This window comes from Dermacentor variabilis, chromosome 1, assembly GCF_050947875.1.
Source record: "Dermacentor variabilis isolate Ectoservices chromosome 1, ASM5094787v1, whole genome shotgun sequence".
Lineage (NCBI taxonomy): Eukaryota > Metazoa > Arthropoda > Arachnida > Ixodida > Ixodidae > Dermacentor > Dermacentor variabilis.
In genome coordinates this window covers 47,483,661-47,500,541 of record NC_134568.1, presented here as the reverse complement: position 1 = coordinate 47,500,541, position 16,881 = coordinate 47,483,661, and the positions used below count along the sequence as shown (strand labels likewise).

At 47.2% G+C, this 16,881-nt stretch overlaps 1 protein-coding gene across 2 annotated transcripts in view; it reads left to right on the top strand.

Annotated features, from left to right (window-relative positions):
- Positions 1–16,661, top strand: part of LOC142571111 (uncharacterized) — a 39,377-nt gene extending 22,716 nt beyond the window's left edge. Inside the window, exons 4-9 of one of the 2 annotated variants that reach the window (XM_075679409.1) lie at positions 5,668–5,792; positions 6,200–6,342; positions 10,094–10,363; positions 12,018–12,052; positions 16,332–16,459; positions 16,551–16,661. In XM_075679409.1, coding sequence (XP_075535524.1) covers positions 5,668–5,792; positions 6,200–6,342; positions 10,094–10,363; positions 12,018–12,052; positions 16,332–16,459; positions 16,551–16,625 — 776 coding nt within the window. In that variant the 3' untranslated portion in view covers positions 16,626–16,661. Of the gene's footprint in view, positions 1–5,667; positions 5,793–6,199; positions 6,343–10,093; positions 10,364–12,017; positions 12,053–16,316; positions 16,460–16,550 lie in introns of both variants that reach the window. The other variant, XM_075679405.1, reaches the window with a different exon arrangement.
- The last annotated feature ends 220 nt before the right edge of the window (positions 16,662–16,881 follow it).

The following is a 16,881-nucleotide window of genomic DNA, read 5'->3' as shown; positions in this document are numbered from 1 at the left end:
CATTTTCGTATCGGAGTCAGAATATGAACGATATGCATTTCACCTGTTTTTGCTTGCTGTTCCCCATATATAACCTTAAGCTTATTTATCTTGCTGCAACAAATTATTAATCAAGACCCTCTTTTAAGAATTTGTGTTTTTATTATTGTTTCCAACGTGAAGTGTAGACAAGAGCATATTAAAGAGAATACGCTGGGTTTGCTCCTATCCGCGTTTTCGTGTTATTTGTACACTTCGTTTCAAAAACTTTTTTTTTCTGTGTTTTATTGTCGCTATGCCTTTATTGTAATAATTTTTCATGTACCGCATAACAATTTCATATAAATTTTGGCGTATTACACGCCAAAAGCACGATATTATTACGGAACACGCCGTAGTGGAGACCAGATTAATTTCGAATACCTGGAGTTGTTTAACGTGCACCTAAATATAAGTGCGCAGGTGTTTTTCTACGATTAGCCCCCATGGAGATGCGGCCGCCGTGCCCGGTAAACGAGCCCGCGCCCTAGAGCATAGCAGCGCAACAACTCAACCGCCATGCTACCACCGCTGGTAAAGCAACATTTCGGTGCACGTACAAACCGGATGTTCCCGCTTATCGCCCGCTACAAACGGGAAGGCACCAGTAATGATCATCAACAAATTTCCTCATGGGGGCCCGGGCCGGGCGTGGTCACACACACGTGGGCCTCGGGCGGTCTTGGAACCACGGCCCCGGGCCAAGCCCGTGCTTGGTATCGTGGGCCCAGGCTGGACTCGGGCTTCATAAAGCGGGCCCGTGCAGTGCTCTAATGAGCAATTTCGTGAAATTAAAGCGAGTGGTCCTATTTTGGATAGCTCCTAATATATCGATTAAATGAGAACGCGGCCATCACATCTAAGACACTAACCCAATGTTCGAGGACGAACTAGAGCTAAAAAAGGTTGTTGTACGCATACTGGAGGGAGAATTCTGAGGGTTATGTCGCGTCCATGCCGTTAATAATTCGATATATTTAAGGTGTCATACTTGCGGCTGAAGGGGACGAGCTTTCACATAGTTAGCGCAGTCGTATTTATTATTATTATTATTATTATTATTATTATTATTATTATTATTATTTCCAAGGAAAGCTTCGCTTTAAATGTTCCTAAAAGAAAACTTGACTATAGCCTGTTAGATACGGGACCTTTCCCTGAGCCTCCTTCGAGTTCACCAGACCACATCGAATCGCGTAACATCTAATTAAGGAGCGCAGAAGCACATCTACCACGTTCCCGATGCGCAGCGCGTCCAAACAAGTTGGCGTCCCCCATCTCGTGCGCCTTTATGTGGAGCTATTGTCCCACTGCTTGACTCTTCCTGAACATGAAACGGGAGCCTGGCACGGTTCCAGGTAACCTGGGTCCCGAGGAAAAAGGCTTTGAGGCTCTGAAAGGTCGCTCGAGAACGATCCACCTGCCCCCGCTGAGCACTTGCAAGCCGCGAGGCAACGACGACTGTAATGCGCCGTGAAGCCCTGGGAGCAACCTCCCCATCCGCCTTTGTGACGGCAGTTGCAGACCAGGGAGGCAATACCGGGGACAAGTAATCCCTCGGACAAGTGGAGCCAATGGAGCGACCCTCTGAGCCGAGTGTGACTTACACTCGCACGGGCGCCTACCATTGGCCGAAAATGACGCCACCTGAGCGGGCTCGCCGATTGGCCGAAAATGACGCCACCTGAGCGGGCTCGCCGATTGGCCGAACAGGACGTGACCTCGAGACACCGAAGGGGTTAAAAGCCAGAGACCGGGAGCAGCAAGAAGAGGATTCCTTCATTCATCTCTTTCGAGCTTCATGCCACGAGCCGCAGCGTCCGAGTTGCTGCCGGCCAGCAATGACTTTATGACTGTTAATTTCTTTGCACTCTCACTTTAAATATTGTAAATAGACCTCTAGTTTTCATCTCAAAGTCCTCCTCAACCTCGACCAACTCCCGCACTCAACGGCAGGGTCCAATATCTGAGAGACAGCAATTGGGATTGTCCTCCAGATCCAACAAGCCCCACACTGTGACATTGGCTGCGGCAGGGCAGAAAAATATGTCGAAAGCATATTTGTAAAAACTGCACACAACACTAACATGGAAGCAATATAAATTACCTTCATTACTATTTAAAAAAGTAAAGTAAGTTTAGGACAGCGAAAACTGTAAGTGCAGAGAAAATAAATGATGCAAATCGGACCTGCAACACGCATCTATCGTGGTTATAACGAGATCGTTGCGCAAGCTTGGCAGTCTGGCGCATCATCGGCATACCGTAGTTCGTACGTAATTTTGGTATATACCAGCACTCGGTATTCAGTTTTATAAAGGGCAATATGTTTTCTTATACTGACAATAGGGCTAAGGTTTGGCAGGTGATTTTTTTCCCCTCGTTAAAGTAAATAAGTGCCAAGCGGTACTTATTTCTAGGTTCAGCATTGCTAATACGTTCAAGGTCGTGTTGAACCACTGGGCCGTCGGTGTCACTAATGGAGTGGTAGATAGTGCAATTTTCGGAAAATATGTGCAAAAACAAGACACGATATTACGCCGGTCATTAATTTAGGTGCACCAGGAAGAGTAAAGAGCCAAGCACGTTAGCTTGCGTTATTCCAGTGGTAACCTTATAAGGAATATGAAACACGAGTGCTGTCGAGAAAATTAAGAAGCCATGATAGCGTTAATGAGTAGATCCAGTCAGTGTTAATTGTAAAATCAGTTGCAAGCAAGGAGCATGATCAAACGCCTTAGCAAAATGAAGGGTTAAGCAATCGGCCTAACCCGGCTCTCCACTGCGAGTGTAGCAGCTGCCGTCGAGAGCCGCGTTAGGCCGGAAATGAGTCCTCTTGCTTATCGCCGGCGTGTAAATTTTCTTGTGCCGCATGCCGTTCTTCTTCCTCGTTCTTACGCAATGTTCCAATAATACTGCACTCGAGACAGATGCTTGTCTGTCGAAGAGCGCGTTGCGTGAGAAAGAGAAAGCCAGACAAGCCTCGGGCGGAGAAAAAAAAAAGAATTGACCGAAGGACGAACAAAAGGACACATTTCCAGCGCGTCTCTCGACGGCTGCTGACGGACCGGAAGTATCGCGTTTGGACAGTTCGGCATGCGCTCGCGTGGTCCGTGAACTGTCGCGCTCGACTGTACCTTCTTTTAGTAAGCAACCGTATTAGCGATTGATGAAAGAGTTGATGTCATTAAAAATTTGCTTTAAACAAAGTGGCATTTTTTTAACATAGCGATGAATTGTCATATACTCGTCGAAATGGTAAAACTTTCCATAGTGTTGTAAATACCTTCAGCTCATTATGCAAAAAATGTGAGGCGTGCAGACAGGACACAAGAGAAGAGAAGTGGACAACACGAACGCCGGCGTTCGTGTTGTCCACTTCTCTTCTGTAGTGTCTTATCTGCACGCCTCACCTTTTTTTTTTTCATCATGAATCCTTACCAACTAGCTCAGCTTTCTGTCGTTCTAACCTTCAGCTTCAACTTCAGCGGGCTTTACGCAGGGATTTCACTCGCCGACACTTTTCTGACCTTACTAAGTGACGAAAATGTTTTGATGTACGTTGTCTTTCCTCTTAACTGAGTAGGGTAGCCAACTGGACTCTCTTCACGTTTGCCTCCATACTTAGACAAACAGCAGTGCCAACAAGAAACGAGGACGAATAAGATAGAATCACAGCAAAAGCGCCTTTTGTTGTGATCTTTTTCGTCGTCGTCTAGTTATGTTGTTTGTAAAATGTGCACTTCCCCCAACTCGCCAAGCTTTCCATACTATAGCCTCCTTATACCTTTCCACCTTTTTTACCAATGAAGACGTTAACAGTCAGTCTAAGTCTACGTTTGAGGATGCGTATGCGGTAAACTGACAAACTATGGTATAATGTGCAATGAACTGCAATGAGAAGAATTCGTGGTTTGTAGTAAACCTCAGAAAGTTGTGCCGGAGCCTTATCTATGCCAATTAGTCGCAAAGGACCCAGATCGTAAGAAGGAAATTTCCGTTAGATTAAAAATTAATTAGAGCGTATGCAGCATGCAGTCATAACCGGTGGGTTACCGTTAGGTTTGAAAACCGTACAATTATTGCATTCTACCACTACTGACATATTGGGCACAAACTTGATAAGCAGAGAAGCTTGATAATCTAAGGACCGTGCAACGAGCGATGGAACCGAAAGTGGTAATAAAAAAATGATGGAAGTAATGTTAACGGCGGTGGTCATTAGAGAGCAAACGTCTGTTTAGCCTATGTTCTAATTGAAATTAAGAAGTTGAACAGGCTTGGCCATGTCGAGCACATTACATGTAGTATATTAGAGTAACATAATCGCAGACGGAGGCCGGTTTAGGTGTGATCAGATTTGGAAATTTGCAGACATACGATGGAGTCAGCTGGTGCAATACAGCGGTAATGTCGAATAGGATGCCGCCGTCCTGCGGTGGACATAAGATTAGTCTGACAATGATGATTGTCTCTAATGCTGCACTCTGGTGCTTTACTCGAGACACAGAGCACCCGGAAACGAGCTCTATACGTCCTTACTTTAGTCGCCTTAAGTCGTCTAGCATCCAATGTAATAATTAGGCCTTATATGTAGCTGCGAGAGATAAGGCGCAGAGAAATCAATGATCACAAATGGGCGAGTTCTCGCTCGTGTTAAACGATGTAATCTTAACGCACGTTACGTCAGTGTCAGTTCCTTAAACCAATGTTTGAACATTCGTCCAGAACTGTTAGAGCAAAGCCCGTTGGAGAACATCCGCGGCTCCTGAGGCGCCCTGTAAACCAATTAAGTAACCATGACGCTATTATTGCGAACATTGGCATGCCGCATAGTAAGCTTATTGCATGCAATAACGTTCTACGAACGAAAGGTGGGCCATGTGAAAGCAGGTGATGCCGTGTTAACAAATTAAATGTTTCTGTATTTTTGTTGAACTAGCAGAGACGAGGAAGTGGTATGCAAACTGCAAACACCGCAAATTTAGTGTCTTAAAGTAACTTTCGACAAATAAGGGTGTACTTATTGGTCAAGTTTGCACACCTCAATGCGCTGTTTCAAGAACAGGAAGGAAGGTTTGATGCCTAGAGGAGCGTTGCTGTCACCTTAGCTGCAATCGTTAGGCACGCCGCTTGCTTTATAATCACTGTGAATTTGAAATAAAAGAGAAAGAAAATGTTCGTCTCTCCTGTAGCATTGGCGGCATAGCGTAAGATCCATCGGTGACATATGTGAAGGCGGAAAGCCTCGTGTAGTCGATGTTTTTGTCGTTAAAAGTGAACGTTCGAATGCCTGTTAGGCATAGAACCGGCATAAATATAAATGAGCTCTGAAGTAGTGATCCAGAGACTTTGTATCCCCCCTGCATGTACATCTGTTGTTTAAAATAAAGTTCATTCATTTAAGCTTCGACGTTTGGTAGAAGCTCACTGATAAATGCACGTCTATATGTGCAAAGCCGTCGCGGAGTTGGAATCGCGCCATCCTATCCATATGCTGGAGCGACTTGGATAAGACTTGTGCATATGTGGCAGTCTTCTTCCTCTGCGCCAAATTTAATTTCTACATCAGCTTTCCCAACTGTTCCCATTTCTTTTCGGGTTTGCTGGCGCCATTATTTCAGTTCCAGGGCTCGTATGTGTGTGCAGTGTACGTGGCGTCCGCGGTGATTCCGGCGATCGTGGTCGCGCTGTCCTTCTGCTGCCTCCTGACGATGACAAGAAGCCCCATGCGGACTGTGGTGCCCTCCAGAGAGTCAGTCGCCTTCGTGCAGGTGCGCATACATTATATGGACCTTATGGTGTACACTATACGCTGGATAATCGCAGGCACTGCGCCATGGTTTCGTCTGGCCACAGGTGCCAGTTATGTGCTAACCTTCCTGTGAACTTCAGCGTGTTCCGAATGGCCAGGATTCATGGCAAAGAAGGTGGTTGTGGTAAGAAGCGACAGAATACAGGTGATTCTGCGACGTTGCTGAGGTCGTTTCTTGAATGAGTTTGTTCGACGTACTTGGGCTCAAACCACCACCAGCGGCTGTACGGGTAACTGGCGCCCTGTTCTGGCTGAGCCTACATTCGGAGATACATCAATACGCCACCTTATGCTTCTGTGTCCGCGCGTCGCTATTGTTTTCGCTACAGTTACAGGGTTCCCTAGTCGGTATTTCCATTTCCGCAGGACGGCAAGACGGATGACATCACGCTACGTCCGTACAAGTGGGTCTACCACGGTACCGACCGCAGCTTGTCTCGGGAGCTGCATCTACAGGGCGGGAGGCCGCAGTCCACTAACGACGACAGCCTTCGCCATCCACCGCCGAGGCAAGTGCTCGGAAAGCAGACAGGAGTGGCTTGCTTACATGAATGGCTGTCTAGCACGTGCGCAGAATAGCTTTCTGAAGCAAACGGACACAGACTGCGCGGTCAAGTTGCATCGTCGACTGGAGCGGAAACCACTAGCGCATTCGCAACTATGCACTTATCACTAGTGGCCAATTTTGCACAGTGCCGTCCTATCGCTGTAGAGGCGCCAGCTTAAACATGGAAGATCAAGACATGCACGCTAATACGTCGCTTATACCTATAAGCGTTAGGCTTTATAATGGCTACCTTTTTGCCTATATGAAATAGAAAAAACGCTGAAGTTCACACCATTAAATCGATACTAAGGTGTATGCGCTTGTACACTTCTGCTAGAAGGCGCTTTAGGTTCCCAGGTGTTGTTTCTTTGTGTTTGTGCGTGAGTGTGCGCGACAGGTGTAATAGATTAGGACTCGTTTGAATAAGACCGAGGTCATCGGCGGCGGCGGCGGCGTCTATTGTGACAGGTTGAATACAGGCTTACGTACATATACGTATAGCGCTTACCGGAGCACCACGACGGTTGGTAAACAGTGTACTTCCAAGCTTAAAACTTTCCAATGTACGTGTTCAGAATTTAAAGAAAAAAACATTTCGTCGCAGCCAATGCATCCGGCTTCGAATTAGAAAGGCGCGGTTGATATGTCGCCGTACAAAGCCCTTGCGCGTCCAAATTTTAGTCTAAGTTGCAAGTGTTCCAGGAAATTCAGTATTTTGAACCATGGCACGGAACTTATTCGGGCACTGAGAACTTTTGCTGTCGAGCGACCATTGCAATTAAAGGAGCCCGGAACCACCCCTCGGGCTTGGTAAAATAACATAGTCCGCGGGTAGCATACGCTATTGTGAATATCTCAGCCAAGTTCTGCTGTCTTACGCGGTCCGTGGAGCTCGCAAGCGGAGCGCGAAGTCACCTTTTTTTCAAACGCTCTCGTTTCAAAAACCCCATGATCCTCGCTCTCTTCTGTGTGCTTTATTTCGTCATAAAGCACACTACAACACGCGGCTGCTATTGGTCGCTGCGCTCGGCTACACCGCGGCCGCCGCGAGGTGCCGCCACGAGTCCAGTGGCTAAGCGTGCTGCGGCTCTCTGAGGACAGCCGCGTTTGGCTTACGTTTAGCGCGGCACAGGCACCAAATCGGAAATTTGAACCGCGCGCCAGGGTGACGTCTCCACCCTAGCCTTCGCAGTGCAAGGCATTGGAGGAGGAAGGTAAGCACATCTGAGGCCGTGTTTGGTTGCCGATAACTCCGTTTCTGCTGAACGCATTGAAGTACTTTTTGCGGCAAAGTGGTTCTGAAATAGCCTATCTTCACTTCAAATGTCTTTCTCCACTTCGATAAAAAGTAGTTCAGGGCCCCTTTAATACCCAGTCATTACGGTGCTATGTGCTGTGTGCTAAGCCTGTATTTTAGTCAAAACTGATGATTTACGACGGACGCGAAGTGTAACCATATAACGTATAACGGCTGATTCCACAGGTGTAATCAGCCGATCTGCGACTACGGTGAGCAGAATAAACAGACAAATGAGCCCAAATTTGACGAGGACAATGCTTGACTGGCTGGACTAAATTAGAAAAAGCGTATGTTTAAGAAGGTAGGATTGTTAGAATCATGTACCAGCGCTAGCCCAGCTTGAAGTTCTTTTAAAGTAGTCAGTAAGCGACGGATTTCGAGTGCGTAAGAACATGGTGCCTGTCCGCGACTCTGTGGAAAGGTTTATTGAGAGCTACAACCTGGGTCGGTCGCGCAACCAGCCGGCGCTCATACGAATTGTCGCAGGGTGCGAGAAGCTGAACAATTGCGTAAAAGCCCCGCAATTCCAGCAAATCTGCACGGCTTCCTGTTCAACATATGGAATCCTTCACGAATGACAGCGACTTGGCCGACGTATACAAGATAAAATGCGAAGCATTTGAGGCGACGATAACCAAGCTACCGGACGCTTGGCGGTGAATCAGGTAGCCGAGAATTGGGAGGTTGGCCAAAGCACCTCAGTTGGTACACACACCGAGCCTTCTGGAAGCGGTGCATGCGTTCTGGCAGTAAAACGATTAAGGCTGTTTGTGCGCAATATTACCAGCCGTGAGCCATCCACCAGAACGAGGCGGTGGCGTGTGCGGCTTAGCTTTGCTGCATGCTCTCTTGTCTCATCCAAAAGTTGAGGGCGGCATTAATTCTCGAGTAATGGCGACGAAGTTTTTCGTGTGTGACCACCAGAGGTTCCATGCGATAACGAATTCGAACAGCCACGGCGCCCATCTCTATTCAATATACCGTGTCTTCGAAGACGGAGCCCGCAAGCACCTCAGTCACTGCGAATATTGCAAAATAAATGTCAAATGTAAGTCCTCTGAAACACCATGTCGTATTATTGCAGCTTCACAGCGGGCAGGCGTTGAAAAACTCAAATTGCACGCGTTTGTGTTTAATGTATACAGAGATAGTCTCTTCGCTGGGGCACAGATTTAATCTTGTTGCGTCAGTTGCGTTCCCCGATTATTACGCATAATAGGGTGAACCGTTTTTGTTACTTCTCTTCAACAAACTTTATTGAATCTGATCAGTGATTGGGAGTAATCTAGCGCCAGTTCATTTACGCAGTAAGATAGGACTTAGCCTGGAGGTGCAGCTGGGTTGCAAAGCTGCGCCGCCCCTCACACGTCACCTGTAAAGGCTGCTTCGCTACGTTATTTCTCTCGATGAGGGAAAGCATATCTTGCTCCACAAGCCGGCAAAGCAAGTTTATGAGTGGACGTATTCCTGTAGTCGTTTCAAAGCATAACATCCGAGAATAATACAAATCCACACGAAAAAAAGTAATGCAGCATAAAACAATAGCTACGGAAGCAGGCAATTTCTTTCCACACAGCGACATTTTATGCGCGTATTTTTCAAACATGCGTTTGCGCGATATTGCAGCGGACGTACGTTCTCAGAAATTTTCAATACTTAATTGCTCAGTAATAACAATAAGATTGCACTGCATTCAAAAATAACCAATCATTCAACCCGACAACTTCGTTACGCTTTTCTTGCGGAAAAGGGTGCGCGCTGCGATAAAATAGAGAAATCGGTAGTTGCAATTTCGTCGCCGGTGACGCCGTTTGGACGCTAAATTCGAAAAGGCAAGTTGGGCTGTATTTCTTTCGGAATAAACAATCCTTAGACTTCCAGGCCTCGCTGACGACTAGGCCTCCCTTTTTTCCGTGGACCCTGACTGTATTTGCGCGTTAAACTTTATTTTCCAACCAAATCAAATTCAAATATATGTTTGCGAACAATGACTTTTGAAATTCAATTCCTTCAGAGAACATTTTGCATTCCAGTGCAGATGTCAAAGTACCCCGGCGCGCTACCGTCTACATTTAAGGAAAATGTCAAAAACAAACAGGTACAGCACCTGGTTAAAAAATTCAATTGAAGTTTTATCGTTTACTCTGCTTTTTATGCTTTGGTTTTCTAAAAAAAATGGCTCGTTGTTTCACGAGGATAATAGCGTACAACTTTAGACTGACCCGTCTTCACCCACCTTCTTCACCAGCAACCCCGGTGCGTCGCTTAACTAAAAAAAAAAAGAAAATACTTGACCCTACGTGGTGAGCAACGCGGACCCAATGCGCGCGACTTCTCGCGCGCGCTTCCCGTGCCACGTACTTTTCCGGGGCCCCGTTGACATCTCGCCGCATATGTGCTCTCCTCATTACAGGTTTACGTTCAAACGCTGCTCGGGGTCGTGCGGCGGAAATCTTTCTCGGCCTGGGCCCTCGCGCACCGACGGCGACCAGTCGAGCGCCAGCCAACCCGGCGGCTCCCGTAAGGGGCGATCCGCCGACTCTGCACCCGGTTGCTCCACCGACGACTTCGGCGACGACGACGACTACGCCCTGGACAGCTTCATCAGTGATTCATTTGACGAGAGCGTGTGCGCAGCCGCCGTTGACTATCATCGTGGTGCTAGCCTCGCCAAAAACCCTCGGTGAGCCCCGTCCGCGAACCGGGTTTGAAATTGTCAAGTTTAACGTCCTGAAACGTGACAGTGGATTATCAGGGACGCTGCAGTTGAAGAGCTCGAGATTAAATTTGAACACCGGAGATTGTTTAACGCGCTCATAAATCTAAGTACACGGACGTTCTAGCATTCCAGCCCCAGTCGAAATGCGGCCACCGTGACCGGTAATCGAACACGCGACCTCGTGCTCAGCAGCAGAACGCCACAGCCACTGAGCGGGTCCGTGCAGTGTCGCCAGTATCACAAAAAATTCGCAGCTTCGCCCGAAGTCATCTACAGTGAAAGTTCCATTATTTTTATTTGGTTCGTTTATAGCGAAAAAAGAAACGTATAGCGCCGAAATGACGCCATCATAGAACTTAGAGTTACTGAGCACTGTTCCTCTGGTGGTTGTGTGCCTCCCGCTCAACGCGTACAACCGCCATGTTTTGCTTATACTTTCGGCACATCACTCGTCCTGTTGTGTTCCTTTTCTGGCCTCTACTGCGTCACGTTTTCCGTTCTTTGCAGTGAGGGCGATAGCTAACCCAGTTTACTTGCAGTTTAAATTCGCAGTGACGCCTGAGCGGGATGTCATCGCGCTTTTCACTGGCCCGAATAAGGCGCTTTTTATGTACGGGGCCTGCGACAGTCGAGTGTCACGAGCGAGGATCCATGGCTATATGCGTGTGCACCCGTGCTCAGTGCATTCGTTGCATCACGGACACAAATATCACGCGGCTACTTGCGGTCGTGTTTTGTAACGATGCGTTTCGTGTTTCAACATTAATGCGAGGCATACTATGAGGAGCGATGCGCGTCTGGCCGGTAAGGCCTCAGTGGCCGCCTCACTTAAGAGCCGAAGTGAAGTACGTACAAGCCGAAACGTTAAAACATTGGATTACATGCGTTGAGCAGCAAGTGCATCGCTATAAGGCATTCGCACAATGCGTGGTATCTGCCTAATTTATACGTCGCGCTGAGTGGCCGATCCAGGCGGCAACGGCGAAGAAAAAAAAGCTACGCGATGAGCACTGAAGTTACCTCTGCGACTTCTTGTCCGAATAATTGTTTCGGAAATGCCAGGACCACGAGTAATTTTCGGCAATGACAGCTCACTTTGTTTTGACCGTATGCCTTTCAGTTAGTGCTCTTGCTCACCACACACACACACACAAAAAAAAATATTTACTCGAAATGAATACGTCGTGTTTGTGGTACAGCTGACGCCAACAATACGTATGGCTGAAGTTGGTCACGTGAATGCGTTGTAGTTTTGTAACGTAGCTAGAACATGCTAGCTCTGATAGATGTGCGAGAAATTTTGAAGGCGTCATAATTCTCTGAGCAAAGCACAGTACCAACGTCAGGGAGGCCTACGACACACATTGCTGTCTCCGGTTAACTCTGTGCCCTTCGCGACGCGTTTATCTCTCTCTCTGTCTCTCTCTCTCTCTCTGTTTGCCATGTGTTTCCCGCTCTGTGTATTCAGTTGTGACATCAAGAAGTCAAGGCATACTTTGCCTTTGTTGTATGTAGGCATACTTTGCCTACTACTATATATGTAGTTTATTCTCTGCCCCAACCCTGTTTTTTTTTTTTTTTTAGCACAACTAGCCAATGTCTTTTTTTTTTTTTTCAGCACCACTGGAGTGAGCAAGGCGACCAGTACCGTAGGTAAGAAATTATGCTCACTGTGAAACTGATCTTGCGGTGCTCATGTTTAATTACAACCGGCGTCGTAACAATTTTTTTTTTTTGAAGCTTACGCTATTGAGGGGAGGGGGGGGGGGTCAGGACGTCCCGCTATTGGTAGCAACTTTCTGCAAAGCCAAATACCAAAAATTTAAACGCGAGCAAGTTAAGCTATAACGCGACCACGTCCGCCAGAGCCTGACGATGGTGTGGTTAACGTTGAACGGCGTGCTTAGCAATTACATCCGCCACTGGCGCACACCGACACCGCGCTCCCCAGCAAAACGCATAGGATTGACCCGGCGTACTTTGCTTCTGTGTGCGGGATGCGCGATGACGCGACAAAGTGCAGCTGCTGGCCGAATCCGTATTGTGAAGCGTGCTGATACGCGGTCATTCAAAGTTCACCAAAGCGAAGAAACATTTTCCTCGGGTAGTAATTCTGTGCCGTATATAAATCGTATCGTTTAACAGCCCATGAAAAGCGGAGTCAGAACATTTGTTGACCGTTTTCTGCGGCAGCACCACGCCCAAAAGCTGGGCTGAAGCTGAATTTTGCATCTCGTTGCTTTTAAGTAGCCCAGACTAGTGCTAAAGCTAATACAAACAAGAGATAAAACTGAAACGTTGTAAAGCCGGTGCCTCGAAAATTTGCCTGAAGGTTAAGGTAACCTTGAGACCATAAAAATAAGTCAAAATTGGGCTTCTGTATGCTCCCATGCGCTCTGCACGCATTTTTCAAGTTTGCCTCAAGCAAACGCATCTTTTGTGGGATACCTACACACCTTATTTAGCGAGAAGCTACGAACAACAGACTGAAAAGAAACCTTGATCAGTGACTCCTTCAGCTACTTTGCTGTTGCCGATTTGGCCCCCTTCAGGAATATGTCTCAATAAACTTACTCGAAGTCACGAACTGCAATCAAAAAGGACGGCGCCATCACAATTGTTTCTTTGTATGCATATCTTACAATCTTGTGCTACCCCATCCTTCGACAACTTTCCCAAACAATCTATTTTTTTGCAAAAATTTAATGAAACATTCGTAAAGCCCTAGAACGAGACCATATTCGTACACTGGACGAAAAAATTCACCGACGATTACGATACTCCCTAATGCGAACCTTGAGCGCAGATCTATGCGTGTTTCCATTTCGCTATATATACAGGGTGTTTCAGCGAACACTTTCAAATTTTTTTAAAGGTTGCCTGTGGCAGATAGCTCAATTCTAGTTTATGAGCTGGTCTACTCGAAGCTGCGAAAACTACTTGCACAAAAAATTAAAATGCAAAATCGACTAATTAACAAGACTTCACCAATTAACTTTTTAGGTAATTATCTTATGACCCATACTGCAATTTACAAATTCTAGCAGTAGAGTTCGCAAGGCGGATCCACTTGGAACTAACTCTCAGGACGTCACCAGTTTCGATATATATATTCCCAAACTTTGCTGAGAAATGCGTTGGCCTTCTAGTTACTTGTGTGCTTCAGTGCATGAAACGACGTTTTGTTAACGAATTAACTGGAACGCCAATGCATTTCTCCGCAAAGTTCGGGAATTTATATATCGAAACTGGTGTCATCTTGAAAATTCGTTCCAAGTGGATCCGCCTTACGAACTCCACGGCTAGAATTTGTAAATTGCAATATGGGCCATAATGTAATTAGTCATAAACTTAATTTGTGAATTTTTATTAATTAGTCGGTTTTGCATCTCATTTTTTTTTTTTTTGCAAGAATTGTCCGCCGCTTCGAGTAGACCAGCTCATCAACTAGAATTGTGACATTTGCCACAGGCAACTTTTAAAGATTTTTGAAACTGTTCGATGAAACGCCCTGTATATATTGGCTGCAGCACAGTCTCATGCTGCAGGTACGTTGTAGATGGAGAAAAGTGTGGCGCGACTGCCTCGCTAATCGGGAGATCGTGAGAGGCAGCGCGGGGGCGACGTGTGCACGCGATTCATAGCAGCCGCCGCAGACGGGCATCTGCTCATGCAACACTTTGTTTCCATATGTCTGACGCGCTACTCTGGGTATTAGCCATCGTCGCCGCAGGGCCCATCTTGCGCAGCACTGCGTTCTGCTCCTCACGCTTTCGCCATACCTTCCTCCTCCGCCTTCCTCCTCGCGCTCTCCTCGCTATCGCCCTCTTTCACCACCCGCTGCGCTCCGCGTTCGCGCTTTCATCCTTCGCTGTGTTTGTTCCCTCGGTTACGAGGGACGCCGAGGCACGCCGACACTCAACGCTGGAACGGCCGCCTAAGAGCTGCGCCCTAAAATTCGGGATTCGCAGTTATGAGTGCTTCACGATTTATAAGGCATTTCAAATATAATTATTTTCATTGATTATTTTACATTTGGTGCACTACCTTGGCGTGCACAGTTGTGCATACAGTGCCTGAAGGTGATAGTTGAAGCCAGGCGACATATGAGTGAGTTGAGCTTGTGAAATTCCTATTGGTATACTGGGTTCCGCCGAGAAGGCTTCGGATTAAAATGAACATGCGGAGCTTTTGAACGTACACCCATATCTAGGTCATGCACGAGCATGATTACGAACCACCAATCGAACCTGCGGCTTCGAGTACGGCCGCTGTAGAGGCCCAGCGACGCCAAAGGAGGGTCGAGCACCATTTCCTCCGTTACCGCTAAAGTCGGTTCCTTTTCGAGCTGTTCTGACGTCTAGATGCTAAGAGCTTTTCACCAGTTTCACTCCTACCCGCCGCGGTGGCTCTGTGATGGCATTCTGCTGCTGAGCACAAGGTGTCAGGTTCGATTATTGGCAGCCGCGGCCGCATTTCGATGGTGGGCGTAAAGCAAAAACGCTCGTGTACTTATATACAGGGTGTCCCACATAACTTGAGCCAAGAATTTAAAAATGAAAGGCGCGTCGGAAGCGAATTGAACCGAACGCATACTATTCGCAATAGCTTAGAGTAACTCATCCCCCCCCCATAACTCACAATTTACCCAACGTTTTAATTATTGGCTGAAGACCCGAGTATGATACGCAGATTTCTAGAGCACCTTCAGAAACCACCGATCGAGTTGTTTCCTTTAGGATACGTCTCACGTAGTCCCTTTTCCGGGTTGCAATGAAAGCCCGCAAAATACGAAAGTCACGTGACGGAGCGCTTGCGCAGTGGTAAAGTGCTGCTTGCTCTCAAGCGTGCGTTTGGTAAACAAGATCGGCTCCCGTCGGATGAAGGCGAAAATACATGCTGCTGGCCGAGCGCTGCCGATTAGATAAGGAACGCCCTACCGCTTCACAGTCGCCAGTCACGATGCAGCCGACCTTGTTTACCGAACGCACGCTTGAGAGCAGCACAAGCGCTCCGTCACATGGCTTTTTTTTTTTTTCACATTCCGCGGACTTTCTTTGCAACCCGGAAAAAAGGACTACGTGAGACGTATCATAAAAGAAACAACTCGATCGGTGGTTTCTGAAGGTGCTCTACAAATCTGCGTCTGCGTATCATACTTGGGGTCCTCAGTCAATAATTAAAAAGTTGGGTAATTAAACTTAATTAGTGAGTTATGGGGAAAACAAAAAATTGTCTGAGTTGCTATAGGCTATTGCAAATAGTATGCGTTCGGTTTAATTTTCTGGGATCGAATCCCGGCCACGGCGGCCGCATTTCGATGGGGGCGAAATGCGAAAACACCCGTGTACTTAGATTTAGGTGTACGTTAATGAACCCCAGATGGTCCAAATTTCCGGAGTCCCCCACTACGGCCTTCCTCATAATCAGAAAGTGGTTTTGGCATGTAAAACCCCATAATTTTCTTTTTATTCTCTTCCGACGCGCCTTTCATCTTTAAGTTCTTGGCTCAAGTTATGTGGAACACCCTGTATATAGGCACACGTTGAAGAACGCCAGGTTGTCAAAATTAATCCGGGGCCCTCCTCTATGGTGTCCCTCATAGCCAACTGCTTCATGAATCAATCAGTTTTACCCCACTCAGATTCCCTCCCTCGTCATACTCTTTAGCTCTCCTGAAGTTTTGCCGAGCACAATAGGACAACGATTTTGGCAAATCATACTCGTGGAGCTGGAGCACGTATGCGCGGAAATACGTACTTGTTCCTGCATTGGAGAACGTCTACTTTGTTTTCAAGCGCCGCAGGTGGCAATAGATAAGCATTCCACCAAGCCTCCATACAGCTCCAGCTCTTAATTTCTTCAACAGCAGCATAGCCTAATATGCTGAAATAAGCCAGGGTTCACTATGACGCAGACTCGACTCTCGCAGAGCCCGAAAGGGAGCGACGCGTCCAGTTGCGTCGCGGAGCGTCTGCGTACCGTGGCGAGGACTCCCTGGCCAGCCTGACCAATCTCGAGCTGATCGCCAGGCAGTGGAGGACGTCGGCGATGCTACGGGTACGGCGCTTCATCAACATATTTCCGCACCTGACTCGATATGGTTGGGAACGGCTTATGACTTTTCTCCTTTTCTGGCGTGCGCGTGCAGAGGATTTGGAGAAGTTCTGAAAGAGCTTCGTCCAGAAAGCAGATTCGCCTGGACCAGCCCATGGCAAGAGACTAGCAGCTGTGTTTGGAATAAACTGTTCGTTTGGTAACATTTTTTTTCTTTGTCGGCTCATCCTGAAAGCGCATGCCACTAAAGGCAAGAAATGATTGTGGGAAAGAGCTCCCTTGGACCCGGAATGCAAGGAAATAAGGCGATCTTCACTGTACAACTGGCTAATTGATGGAGCTCCTGGGCATGCAAGCTGGCTCTGTGTAAGCTGAGATGTCGGTGCATGTGAAGCCATATCTGCTTTTGGTCCTTGTACTTCATG